The sequence below is a fragment of the Eublepharis macularius genome, chromosome 12, assembly GCF_028583425.1.
Source record: "Eublepharis macularius isolate TG4126 chromosome 12, MPM_Emac_v1.0, whole genome shotgun sequence".
Classification (NCBI taxonomy): Eukaryota; Metazoa; Chordata; class Lepidosauria; order Squamata; family Eublepharidae; genus Eublepharis; species Eublepharis macularius.
This window is the reverse complement of record NC_072801.1, coordinates 17,559,289-17,573,670: the sequence shown is the minus strand read 5'-3', so window position 1 is coordinate 17,573,670 and position 14,382 is coordinate 17,559,289. Positions and strand designations below refer to the sequence as shown.

Genomic DNA, 14,382 nt, shown 5'->3' with positions numbered 1-14,382 from the left:
TTCCCCAAATACCAAAGAACTGGCCCGGCCCCTCCCCCATCACTCAGGCTGGTCTCTCAGCTTCCTGTTGCTGCCCAGCGCTGTTGCTGGGCCGGGAAAGTGGCCTGCCAACCCAGGGGCCCGCCCAGCCTCCTGCAGCTGCTGCTGCCAGGCTGGGGAAATGGCCTGCTGTTCCGGGAGCCCAGCCGGCTTCCTGCAGCTGCGTGGCTTCACCTAGGAGTGGCTGGGCTGCCAGCACAGGTGCCCAGCTGGCTTCCTGAGGCTGCGCAGCACTATTGCCAGTCTGGGGAGGTGGTCTACCGGCCCAGGTGTCCAGTCAGCCTCCTGTGGCTGTGTGGTGCCACCTAGGAGTGGCCAACCAGTCTAGTTGCCTATCTCATCTCCTGTGGATGCGTGGCACCACCCAGGAATGGGCGGCCAGCCTGAGGCACCCAGAAGTGGGTTGATGAATGACATCACTTCTAGTAGTGAAGTCATCACACTGGGCTAGGAGCATGCACATGAATTGATCAAAAAAGGAAGTCTGATGCCCCCCTCTCCCTGACATCCAGTATTCTACCAGACCCCATCTGTCAACCCTAACGAAGTCTGATAATCAGGATATCTATCTCTGCATATGAAATGTCATAACGATCCGTTCGTAGGCTTGTCAGCACCAGGTTGGAAAATTCCTGGAGATTTGGGGGGTGGAACCTGGAGAGGGTGGGGTTTGGGTAGGGGAGTCACAAATAGTCACATGATCAGCAGATGTCTCCCCCTTTCCCTCAGTTTATTTTTTGCTGCTGAAGAAAACAGACATTCATAGCTTGTGGTGTATAGTTTCCGAGGTAAAAAAAATTTCCCTTCTTACTTTACAGCTGAATATTTCTCTCTCTGTCTCCTTTTCTTTCTATCTGATCTCATTTTCTTTTCAATGTCTCCTACATTGAGGTCTTTGTTTTTTCCTCAGATTTTCTCTCAGAGGTTCTATTTTTTCTTTGCCTCAACTCTCAAGATGGCTGATAAGTTCTTGTTCAAAAAGTGTGAGAGGTACAGAATCAGGATGACTAAAACTGATTGTCACTCATTCTGTTTGTTGTGCCTCAGGAAAGGCTATGCAGTTGACTGGTGTAAACACTGCCAACGTTTTACACCAAAGACTAGAGGAGAATGAGCCACTTGTGTTAAAGCCTTACTTTGGGAGAAGACGATGACTAGCGCCACAAGCTCAGCAGCAAAAAATCTGCCCCGTCTGAGCACTTTGGCCCACCCACCAGGCTCTCATCAGAACCAGCTTCATCGGCATCGGATCTGACAACTAGTTTGCAAATGGATCCAACTGACTCTCCTCAGATTCGACAATGCCCTCGTTCTTGTTCCAGAGAGTTTTTGGTGCTGCTCAAGTAGTCTAGCAACTGATTGGAAAGCCAGATCTGCTTCACGGAGCAGGAGTTCACACTCCTAGTTCTGACTGCGCACAAGGAATCAGATACTCCCTTGAGAAAACATAGAGGGGAAAGACCTCTATCTTCCAGTCATGCCATGCCTGGAGATTTGATTCACCTCAGTCTCCTAGTCGACATTCTTCTCCTGCATCTTCCAATAAGGAAGTAGTGCCAATTCTGAACAAATCTCAAAAACATCACACGTTGTTTGGGTCTGGGCCACTGCTCCTACCATTTGGTACCGTGGTACCCACACTATGTTCCCCCCTGTATGTGCTCCAGACTGGAGAGAAGTGTATAGATCCTTTCCCTCTTCGGTTCCAATCCCCTCGAAACTAAAAAAAAAGTGACATTCCTCACATGAAGCATGGATGCTTCCTCCTAGAACATATTTCTCCAGGCATGATTCTGACGCTGACACAGGAGCACTTGGTTCCAAGGGAAGTGTCCGTGTGCCATTGGATCTACTGCCTAAAAAAGAAGTTGAAGATACTGAGTCAATCTCCCCTAATGTGGATTATAAACTCTATACTGAACAATTGCTACGCATGGCAGCTTCTTTGAAGAAGGACATCTCATCTTCTCAACAGCAGTCTAAAGATAGCATTCTTCAACATCTCTATTGTGAGACCCATGCCTCGGTTGTGTTTCCTGTGATTGATGGACTCGTGAAGATGATGGACTCTGTCAGAAACCTGCTTCTATACCTGCAACAACAAAGAAAGTGGAGGCTCCTTGTAAGATTAAGCAAGACAAATGTCCATTTCTTTTTACACACCCACTTGCTTCTTCCCTTATTGCTGAAGAAATGCAGTCAAGACAGAGGCAGGACACAGACAGAGAGGGGAGGAAGTTAAATATTGTTGGTCACAAAATATATTCTACTGCAGACCTTATCATTAAGATTGCAAACTATTTGGCAATTATGAGTGGCCATCAAATATTATTGTGGCAAAAGATATAATCTTATATGTACAGTTTGCTGGAAGACGAAAAGGTTTTAACTAAAGTAATATAGGATGAGGTGATCTTCTCATCCAACTGCCCCATATTGGTCACATCAACTGCAAATACACACGCTGAAGCTTCTAGCCAGGGGCAATTTTATTCACTTACCTCTGATACCAGATTTACTCAGAATGGGGCAGACCTGTGCATCACACTCTCAACAGGCTATACTTGATGGTATGGTTACTTCAGCATTAGCCTTCCAACTTCCTGACGATGTGGCCAATGCTTATTCTAAACACTGGACAACTGTCTACCGGATGGTCTTATTTATTCAAGTGGAGGAGATTTGTGCATTGGTCTGAGACTAAGGTTGTCTCTCTAGGCATTTGTTCTTTACCTACCATTCTGGAGTATTTGCTAACATTACAAAGCTCCAGCTTGGCTTCAATCTCTGTTAAGATTCATTTAGCTGTTATTTCAGCATTCCATTTGAAGGTTGGTTGGTTGGTTGGTTGGTTGGTTGGTTGGTTGGTTGGTTGGTCGGTCGGTCGGTCGGTTGGTCGGTCGGTCGGTTGGTTGGTTGGTTGGTTGGTTGATGTTAAAGCCCTTTGAGCCTTTAACAACTTGTTCCGTGGCTTTTTTTGTCTGCTAAAGTGGCCTTTCTACTGGCGATCACTTCTGCCAGGAGAGTTAGTGAGCTTCAAGCTTTACATTTTGACACACCCCTTTGCCTCAAGTTTTATCTTGATAAGGTTGTGATGCGTACTAGTTTACAGTTTTTACCCAAAGTTGTTTCCAAGTTCCATATTTCTCAAAACATTGTTCTCCCAGCCTTTTTTCCAAATCCATCCTCACCTCAAGAACTCACATTACACGCTTTGGATGTAAGAATGGCTGTGTTATTTTATTTGGATAGAACACAGTCTTTTATTTGTCATTATGACCCAAACAAGGGCAAGGCTGCTTCCTCTCAAACCATCCCTCAGTGGGTCGTGAGTGACTGCTATTAAACTCTGCTATCAATTTGCTCAGGTTCCTTCTCCGTTTAGCATCCGTGCTCCTTCCATGAGAGCTCAAGCTGCTTCAGCTGCTTTTCTTTCTGGAGTTCCATTGACAGACATCTGTCAAGCAATGATATTGTCTTCAGCGGACTCCCTTATAAAGCGTTATTCTGTTGATGTTAATGCTTGAAAAGAAGCAGCAGTTGGTCAAGGAGTCCTGCAATCGCTCATTGGGTGACAGCATCACCCCACCTCCTTGGTGAGTAGCTTGCTAGTCTCCCAGTGGGGGGCTGCACTGAAGAGCGCAGATGAAAACAGGGTTGTTCATCGACGTCTTTCGTGCTGCCACACATCCCTCCCTCCTGCCCCGCTGTGAGCTCTCTTATTTTTCCTCTGTGGAGGGCTTGTCACAGGAGAACTGAGGGAAAGGGGGGGGTGACCTTTCCAGATCATGTGACCATTTCAGCAGGAACTCACTCCGGATCTGAGGGCGAGGGGTTGCCACCCTCAGGATCCTTAAAGCTATAATCCTGTTACAATGGCTGGCCTGCGCAAGTGCAGTCCCCAACGTGTGCCTGTCCAGAAGACCTAGATGAACAGCAGTTATAGGTTAAGCGCAACCCTGTTTTCCTCGTAACATTGGAACTCGAGTTCACTCCAAGGAGCATGGCCTCATTAAATGGTTCAACTTGTCCTTGACAAATGCTGTCAATCAAGGACTCTGTTCCATCATTGCAAACAAACCAGAATATGTTCATGGCAAGCATGGATCTGATTTGTGCTAATGCTCTCCCTTCCATGGTTTAGAATTCTACTTACTGGGAAAGAAACGAGCCACAATCTGTTAAGGCAATCAGACCTCAAAGCAAACTGGGGACAGACCAGATCAATGAGATTTTACTCTGGCATTAAGATTTTGTGGACCTCGATGCTGCTATATAAATACACATGAAACCTTATCATCTCTTAAATCAGCACAGATCGTTTTATAAGTGCCTGCTTTAAAAAAGGTAAAGGTTAGTCCCCTGTGCAAGCACCGAGTCATTACTGACCCATGGGGGACGTCACAGCACGACGTTTTCTTGGCAGACTTTTTTGTGGGGTGGTTCGCCATTGCCTTCCCTAGTCATCTACACTTTACTCCCAGGAAACTGGGTACTCCTTTTACCGACCTCAGAAGGATGGAAGGCTGAGTCAACCTTGAGCCAGCTACCTGAACCCGGCTTCCACCAGGATCAAACTCAGGTCGTGGGCAGAGCTTGGGCTGCAGTACTGCAGCTTACCACTCTGCGCCACGGGGCTCTTATGCCACTATATAAATACACATGAAATCTTATCATCTCTTAAATCAGCACAGATTATTTTATAAGTGCCTGCTTTAATATACGTTTAAATTGCATGGTTATTCTTTCCTATAAAATATGTATATTTTCATATCAATTCCAAAATAAAGAAACAGTGCCTAGCATTTTACTATCAGGAGATGTTTTCCTGCCATGTTTCTCTATAACTTTCTGATTAATTGTGAAAAAATTCCCCAAATACTGATTTTTGCAGGATTAGATAGAAAGGTTTCCTGTTCATTGATTAGCCTTGCACACATACAAATCTTGGAGAGGTTTTAAGATGACAGTACAAAATACTTTGTTGATTTTTTTTAACCCATGAGCAATTACTTACTGGTCCCTCAGAAATAATTACCAATGTGCTGCTTCTCAGTTGAGAAGTGGAGGTTTCTTTAGGGATAAATTTGGTGACATAAGCCTAACTAGTTGTGCAGAAAGTTTTTAATTTTTTCTTTCTTTCTTTCTTTTTTTATATGCTGTAATGTGAGACAAAATGGAGGAGAAGAGAACAGGGTAAACGTGATTTGGGGAGAAAGGTGGGATATAAAGTAAATAAAATAAAACGAGAGATCTGCAGTCACAGTAAAGGGTTAAACGAGAAGAAGGCTTGGGATATGCTTGACTGTATCATCCCCTTGAGGTGGCAAGTGGAAATGATGGCCTCAGCTGCTGGATTGGGAGAGGGGCAGCCATTCTTTTGCTCTCATCTCTCTCACCTGCTCTTTGTTCCTCCTGACCCACAGGAGACAAAGGAGGTAGTACTTCTTCCCTTCTTGTTCCCCAGGTGTGAGCTGTGACTGTTTGGGAAGCCTGCTGGGCACACACAGATCGCCACACTATGTTTCAAGGAGAAAACGTAGAGGGAAGGGGAATTTGGGAAGAGGCAGTCGGGGGGTGGGAGGCAGCCAGGATGGAAATGGCTGGGAGAGGCCAAGGTGCCAGTTTGGCTCCTAGCAATCTTGAATTTTTGTCAGCTCTGATGGTGGTGATGATGATGATGATGATGATGATGATGATGTGTTTTATTTTGGAGACCACACAGTTGAGGCTGAGGCCTCCCTGATTTTTTTCCTCCAGTCCTAAGTTTGATCTCATGGTCTGATCTGTATGCCATCCTCAGTTGTCTTGACTCTACAGCTTTTCTGTAAGCAGAGCCTTCTAGAGCTGTGTTTCCCAACCTGTGGGTGGTTGCGAAGCCTGTGAAAGCGGGTCACAGGCCAGCCATCTTTAATGGTGGCTCCTGCCCTTTGCACCTTTCCTTTTCTCTCCTCTTCTTCCTTTCCAGCTTCTCACATTCTTGCCTTGCCTAACCCCTTTGTGATAATAATAAGGGGGGGGGGGCTGTCTGGCAACTAGTAACTTGACAATAGTAGCTAGAAGAAGGGGGGAAGGCTAGAGTTTGGGTGGGAGCTGTTCAGCGCATGGAAAAGTGAGAGGAGGAAAGTGGCATGTGTGAGCATAGGGTCTGTCTTGGTGCTGCTCCTTAATAGCCCAACTTCTCGCAGAGCCCCCTGCAGTGCTTCATTGCCCTCTACCTGCTGTGGGAGATGTACTGCATTGAGCCACTTGCCACCCACCGCTTTCCTGACCCACCTCATCTGCTATCTTCCCACATCTCCTCAACCCTGCGCTCTGCCCTACACCTTCTCAATCTCTTAGGCCAGCCCAGAATGGGTCACCATAATGTCTTAGAGCACAGAAATGTGTCAAATACCATGGGCCAAAAAATAACAGATAACTTACAACAAAAAATCTCATCTTCAAGTGTATCGCAATTCTTTGACAAATAGTGGCCCTTCTTTGATTATATTGGCAGGAAAGATCTGCAACCCCCAGACTTGTTATATCAAAGTATACTTAACCTTTAGATATCAATATCCGACCATATATAATATATATAGTTATTAGAGTTGTTAATAAGCTATGCATTGTGCCCACCTTCAGTCTGTTTCGGAGGTGCATGGCTTCGTTCTAAGTGCCTAACGAAACAGAATCCCTGGATAAGCCAGCTTCATCGTTGTTTATTTTTGATTCACCCATTTCCCCTGTGGACCATGCAGTTGGCAGCTGTGTTTTTTTCCCCCGTACACAAGCTGCAGCAAGGTAGTAAAATTATGAACTGCTAAACTTCATTAAGTGACTACCAGAGCTCTGGCAGTTTCAATTCTGGGCTTCTGTCCAGATTTCTTGTTTCTAATGCATTGTTGACTAGAGACCCTAGGAGCCGAATCAGATAGATTCAAATAAATTGTGATGCTTCAGTTCATGCAGATGTAAATATAATCCTTGGCCAGATATCTTGGTTCCTACAAAAACAGTGATACGGGATGCTGTGAAAACCCATTTTGATGAGTGGTGGTGGGGAGAGGGGTAAGATAATGTTTCTGAGCGTCTATACAGACAGCAGATAAAATCTACAGAGCGCTATTATCTCTATCACGTTTGTATCCTACCCTTCCTCTTAAAAAGTTACCTTCAAGCCATGGGTTGGTGCTCTCGGGTGAGTTGTGGAGTGCTGCCTGCTGGATTGCAAGAGCTCCTGTAGAGCTCCCTTTTTTGGAGTTGCCTTTTGGAAGGTGCCGGTGTGCATGCATTACAGAGCAAGGGGTGTCATGGCTCCAGGCTTCTTTCTTGATGTGCGAGCAGAGTACTAGTTGGATGGTGAGGTTGCTTAGTGGGGATAACTCCATGGCTCTGACCAGGGCTTTTTTTCTGGGAAAAGAGATGGTGGAACTCAGTGGGTTGCCCTCAGGGAAAATGGTCACATGGCTGGTGGCCCTGCCCCCTGATCTCCAGGCAGAGGGGAGTTTAGATTGCTCTCCGCACCGCTGAGCGGCACAGAGGGCAATCTCAACTCCCCTCTGTCTGGAGATCAGGGGGCGGGGCCACCAGCCATGTGACCATTTTCAAGAGGTTCTGGAACTCTGTTCCACCACGTTCCTGCTGAAAAAAAGCCCTGGCTCTGACCCTTGCCATGTTCTTCATTTCAGTATGCCTTGTTTAAAAAAGAAAAGGCAACCCGAGATTCTGTCAAGCTACAAACTCAGCAAGAGTGCCTGAGGTAAATAAATAAATAAGCTTGACACCCAGCAGAGGGTAGAAGGCACAGAACGGGCTGTTGCCCACTGTAATTACCGTCCCATAGAACAGAATGCATATTTATGCAGCAAGATGATAAAGAACTGAGTGAGAACCAGAAAGGAGAGGGTGATTAGGTTATTGCAATAGCTTACTGGTAGTTGCTTTTGAGTTCAGCGAGTTTGGCGATAGGACCGTGGAAGATACTGAAGCCAAGTAATTCCATTCATTGATCAAACAGTCATAGAGGTTTTAATGTTTAGTAGTGTAATGTACTGGAATATTGATGCCAAGATTATCATTCTAAAAACGTTGCTGGCTGTTAAAGAATCTAAATGGTCCTGATCAGGGCTTTTTTTCTGGGAAAAGAAGTGGTGGAACTCAGTGGGTTGCCCTCGGAGAAAATGGCCACATGGCTGGTGGCCCCGCCCCCTGATCTCCAGACAGAGGGGAGTTTAGATAGCCCTCTGTGCTTCGGAGATCAGGGGGCGGGGCCACCAGCCATGTGACCATTTTCAAGAGGTTCCGAAACTCCGTTCCACCGCGTTCCAGCTGAAAAAAAGCCCTGGTCCTGATGGTTATTAACCTTCCTATCTGTTATTTGTTTTTGTTAAGAGGACTTTTGTGGGTCATCTATGCTTTCACACTTTTTTGGGTTCTAAAACATGGAGGAACTTTAAATTACTTTCTCCCCCTACACTGAGGCATTGAAAGAAAATACTGTTCGTTCAAATACAAACCACCACTCCCCAACACCTTAATAAAATGTTTCTCATAAAACGTTGAATAGAATTTCCACTAAGCTTTAATATTACTTTTCAACTGCATTTTTTCGTTGGTCCATTGTTGGTTGCTGTTGTGTTTTGTTCAGTTGTCTGTTTCCCTGCCAGCTCCCCAGTAATGGCTTCTCGTGGAAATTTGGAAAACCTTTATTTGTCTTATAATACTTTGTTGATAAGGATGGTAATAGTGGTACCAGGACTTTGTATAGAAATGGGAATTGTGACTACTTCAGGTTGTCCCTTTGTAGTGGTCCACTACGCAAGGATAAGCTGCCATAGTAAATCATCAGTTGAATATATATCTTGCACACAAAAACCCAACTCCTAAAAAAAATCCACTATTTCTTGCACCACAACGGGAGTCAGCACTCTTTTAGAATTAAAGGCCAAACTATGTCAAAATCCAGATCAAGAGAGCAACAAAGAGATGTATGCTTGTTAGCATACATGAAAATATACATCTTAATGTTACTGATAATTGTCAGGCTGATCCATAATGCTTTTGCAGCCCCAAACATTGGCTGTTGCAAGACTTTACTATGAAGTGGCACACTCCTTGGTTGCAGACCCCCTGACCTCGAAGAACCCGAATATTCCTTAAGACTTGTTCTTTATCAATTAGTTGGGATAGGCCAGTGACCTAATCTCAAATGTATGTGTATAAACTGCTGTCAAACTGCAGCTGACTAGCTTCCAAGACCTGATGAGATCAGCATAGCCTGGGCCATCCAAGTGAGGGCAATCTCAAATAGTCAGTAATAAGTTGTTGCTATGCTTATATGAAGGTTTGACCCTTGAAAGTCCTCATCCTTGCTTCACTGCCTCTGTCTTCATGGTGACTGTGTAAAGAGAATTTAAATGACCAAATGAGAAAGGTGTGCATAATCGTGCACAAGATGCTCAGTGACGTAGCATGGAGCTGTTGCAAAGCTTATGACAATACGGCATCATTAACTACTAGTTGCTACACAATGTTTAGGTTGCTGCAGCAGTTCAGCTCCCAAGCCTTGTGACTGATACTGCTGTGGATGGGGTCCTTGGCTTGTGATAATAGTTTTATCACAGGTTATGCGCTAGAATGGTAACCATGTTCCATCCTGACCATTTTTTTTCTCCTAGTACAAAGATGCTTCTAATCAATAATTAAAGCTTATGTTTTTGCTTGACACTTTAAAGTAAAAAAAATTAATTCCGTTTGCTTTCCCTCACCTCCTTCCCTTAGGACGCCAAGTTTGTGGAGGAACGGCGGAAACACCTTCAGAATTACCTGAGAAATGTTATGAATAAAGTAATCCAGACTGTGCCAGAATTCACTGCCAATCCTAAAAAAGAGACTCTTATCCAACTGATGCCCTTTTTTATGTGAGTACTGCTCAAATGAATATATATAGCATGCATTATTAAAATTATTTTTCCTTCTGATGCAATTTTTAAAATATTAACACTGGCTGTTCTGAAATATTCACAATGTAAGTAGGGTTGGGTTTAGTTTAAAAATGAAAATCACACATTAGAATTCAGGTGGTTTGGTTGTTGGTGGTGAAGTGCATTATAAAAGAACACAGTTTGTTTTAACAATAGCTGTACAGCTTCTGTGGCTTAAAATTATATATATTTTGACGGAAATTAAAGCAGGAGGAAAAGCATGTAGCTGGTAGTAGCTAGCATTCCAGGAAACTGGTGGTGTGTAGCTGTGTCTTTTTTGCTTTTTAAATATACATTATTTCTAGATAGGCTTTCAACTACAATTGTTCACAGGGCAGGGGTGTTAAAAAATAAAAAAGTATAACATGAATTCAATTAAAAACAGTATAAACCCAGGGCTTTTTTTCAGCAGGAACGCAGTGGAACGGAGTTCTGGCACCTCTTGAAAATGGTCACATGGCCGGTGGCCCCGCCCCCTGATCTCCAGACAGAGGGGAGTTTAGATTGTCATCCGCACTGCTCTAGTGCGGACCATTTTTTCCGAGGGTGATTTAAACTTTTAAAAACTCCCCCCTTGTTCCAGCTGACCCAAAGTGACGTCATTGTGCAGTCCTGAGTTCCACCACTGAGTTCCACCACCTCTTTTCCCAGGAAAAAAGCCCTGATAAAACCAATATTTTAAAACTGCAGAAAAACAACAGTAAATTGAGCTAATTCCCAAATGCTGAGCTGAGCAAAAATTGCCTGCATGAGAAAAGAGATCCCGAGCCTGCATGAACTTTTCAAGGAAGCACATTCCACAACTCTAGGAGGCACCACGGAAAAGGTCCCGCTTTTGCTAGGTGAGAAACATGATCATTCTAAAGGATGTAATCGGGAGGGCAGCTTTATTGGCAGTTCTGCCCACCATGTTGTAATGTCCCTCTATCTACTGCAACTTCTAAACAAACTTTCTGTGGCTGAATACCTAAAATTTTGTACGGAGATTCCTCAGGGCTGAAGAGTGGTAACTTAGGGCCAAAGGCAAAAATGGTCTTGGGCCCTCCTCTTGCACACTCCCCCATTCTGTCAATAGACAACATGGTTAATTTAACTTCATGAAATATTAATGCAACACATGCATTGTATAGTTTAGCATGTTGTATTTAAAGATGATAAACTTATTAATCAACATGAATTAACTAGGGAATAGGCTTCCTATTGATTCTGTAAGTCACCTGAAGATCAAAGGTGAAGGAGCAGATCAGAGCAACCTTGGTTGACCTCTAACCTTAGGCAGTATGAAGCAGTGCGTTGGGGACCCTCAATCTGATGGGGACCCAGATCAGTTTGATCTCTCTCCTCCACATACACCTGCCTTCCGTCCTTTATTTGTTTATTAGCATCCCTTTTCTCCGCAATGGGGACCCAAAGCTGCTTCTATCATTCTCCTTTCCATTTCTTCCTCACAGAGAGTGTGACTGCCCCAAAGTCACACAGCAATCTTCCATCACAGAGTGGGGATTTAAACCTGAGCCTTCCAGATCCTAGTCCAATGCTCTAACCACTACACATGTTGGCTGTCCATTACTCCTTTGAGAATAATGTTGTGTAATGTACATGCTCCAAGGAGTAGTGGCACTTGCCACCCATCCCCATTCATTGCCTGAAAAAAAAATTTGGCCCTGGACTTCCATGGAGTCCTTCAGGGGATTTCCTTAGCATGCTGTTCCTCACTTAACCTTTGGAGAAGGGTCTTGGTTTGGGAGGGGGGGTGTTGTTTCCTTTTCCTGAGGCCAGAATTATCTCTTGCCTCTCCTATCCTAATGTTTGTTGAAAAGAATGACAATTTATTTGGAAGCTGACATCTTGGAAACAAGTTAGTTTATATATGAAGTAAGTAAAACAGACGTAGATTTCGTTCTCTTGGGATGATTTATTCTGATCACAGTATTTGAGGATTTTTAACCCCATAATGCATCATTTTGTATCCTTGCCCGTTATCATATCTGCAGAGAGAAGAACACCAATACTTTCCTCTCCTCCTGCATCCGAGTCCCTGGATCAGCACAAAATTCAGTAAATTGCACCAGTGTGCAATTTACTGAATTTCAGCTGTGCTATTGGACATGCCACCAGGTCAGATGCAGCTCCTCCCTTTGTGAGTGCCCCAGATCAGTTATATGCACTCCATGGCTCATGGAGGTCCATCAGCCAAAAGAACCACATTTACTTACATACCTAGCATCAGGGCTTTTTTTCAGCAGGAACGTGGTGGAACAGAGTTCCAGCACCTCTTGAAAATGGTCACATGGCTGGTGGCCCTGGCCCCTGATCTCCAGACAGAGGGGAGTTTAGATCGCCCTCCGCACTGCTCCGGCGACACGGAGGGCGATCTAAACTCCCCTCCCTCTGGAGATCAGGGGGCGGGGCCACCAGCCATGTGACCATTTTCTCCGAGGGCAACCCACTGAGTTCCACCACCTCTTTTCCCAGAAAAAAAGTCCTGCCTACCATAATACCTGCACCTCAGGGAGGCTACAGCTTACCAGATCCTCTGGCAGCAGCTATTTCAAGGGGGGGAATCCCCTGCCAGCCCCATTAGGCATGAGACTTGCCCAATTTCCTAAAACATGGGGGAGGTGCCACACTGGAGAAAAGTGCTCAGAAGAGCCATAAACAGCATATCAGAGCTACACGTGGCTTCTAGAGTTAGTCTCACTGCTCTAAGCATTATACGGTCTTTCCGACTCTAGACAAGTACTCACAGGACTTAGGAATCCATCCCTGTGGATCTGGATCTGTTCACTCTATTTGGGCCCAATTAAATATGATATACTGTAACTAGAGAAAACTTCTTCCATTTGTGTGTGCTTAATTGAGCTGTAGGATGTACCAGTTGTGTCTGAGTAGGTGAAATTTGCACATGGAATGTAATATTATTCACATCTGAGATCTGTAGAAAGAGAGCTTTGACGATGGAAAAAGGGGGGAGAGAGAGAGACTGGGGCTTAAAATGTATTGCTTAGTACAAGTCAGCCTGTCACATTTCCTGACAGGGAAATTTCCATAATTTCAAGATGCTTGTACCAGGTTCCAAAGGGCTTTTATTGTTCAAAAAATGAAATAAAATAAAATAAAAATATATGAATGCCTTCAAGTTTTTAATGAGTTTGCTCGCTCCATGTCTTAGACTGCATCTGACATATTGATTCGGTGGAGAGAGTGGGGATTTTTTTTTTTTTTGCTGATTCTCTTTAAATCTCAGTGGTGTTTCTGTATACTTTTCGAGCCAGAAGCAATCTGTACTTGCAAACTAAAGTTATACCTGTCAGTTTTCAACTTGTGCATCTAAATATCATGCGTTGGCTATTTTCTGTAGAATCATCTGTCTCTTATCCAAAACCTGGTATTACAAATACAAAGAATTCCAGTAGCTACTTTGCTCTAGGCAAAGTGTAGTATGGAATCTTATCCTGAAGGGCAGGTAAAAATTTGGCACATGTTAATTCTTCTCTCCACTCCTGCTTCTCTATAGTATTCTGTCCCAGTCCTTCATCCATTGCCTCCTACTCTTTAGGACTTACTTATTTAGACTGATTCATCACTAGGGGGGCCGGGGGGGAGGTGGATAGCCACCTACCTCAAGTAGCAACCTTTCCCAATTTTCATAAGCATCCAGCTGGGATTGTCCAAGTCTTCCTTCAAATGTGTCCCACTTTCAATAAGCCTCACATAGGCAGAACACAGAACTCACAGCTCCCCAAAACCTCTGGTTTAGACTACTATAATGTATTGTTTGTGGGGCTGCTCCGGGAACAGCTTGGGGTCATCAACTGATCATGAATTTTGCAGACAGATGCCACTTTTGTAGGTTGCTGGAAGCTTATAGCCCAGTTCTGAAAAGGTGCCATCGGTTGTCAGTAAGTCCCTAAGGAAAATTTAAAATGCTGGTTTTTACCGCTGGAGACAAATACAGCCCAGGTGCAAGCTATCTTCTGCCATGTATACTTCCCAATCTGCTGAGGTCAAGTTCAGTAAAAACCCTCTTTTATGGGGTTCCACCAGCATTTGAGATACAATTGTCCTCAACTATGAATAGGTCTTCCCTGATGGCCCTGTAGTTACAGAGCTCCCTGCCATCAAGAAATCTGCCAAGACCAGAAACTGTGTCCATTCTGGGAGGCAGTTTAAATCTTTCAGTTTAGGCAAGCATTTGATCTTCAATAATTGTACAAGACTTTGAGGATTTAAAAAATCTACTAGATAGATTCGTCAAAATAAAGCACCGACCTAGAAAATTCAGTCTCACAGAGTCTCTTATTTCATGCTGAGAACGAATGCCTTAGGCACTATGAATGGATAAAGCTGTCTTATAACAAGTCTGACGGTCGGT

General features: G+C 44.2%; 1 protein-coding gene across 3 annotated transcripts in view; it reads left to right on the top strand.

Annotated features, from left to right (window-relative positions):
• The window catches only part of SNX29 (sorting nexin 29), a 244,645-nt gene that overhangs the window by 192,687 nt on the left and 37,576 nt on the right, over positions 1-14,382 (top strand). Inside the window, exons 20-21 of one of the 3 annotated variants that reach the window (XM_054995526.1) lie at positions 9,805-9,944; positions 10,420-12,255. In XM_054995526.1, coding sequence (XP_054851501.1) covers positions 9,805-9,944; positions 10,420-10,453 — 174 coding nt within the window. In that variant the 3' untranslated portion in view covers positions 10,454-12,255. Of the gene's footprint in view, positions 1-9,804; positions 9,945-10,416; positions 12,256-14,382 lie in introns of those variants that run through there. The other 2 variants (XM_054995525.1, XM_054995524.1) reach the window with 2 other exon arrangements.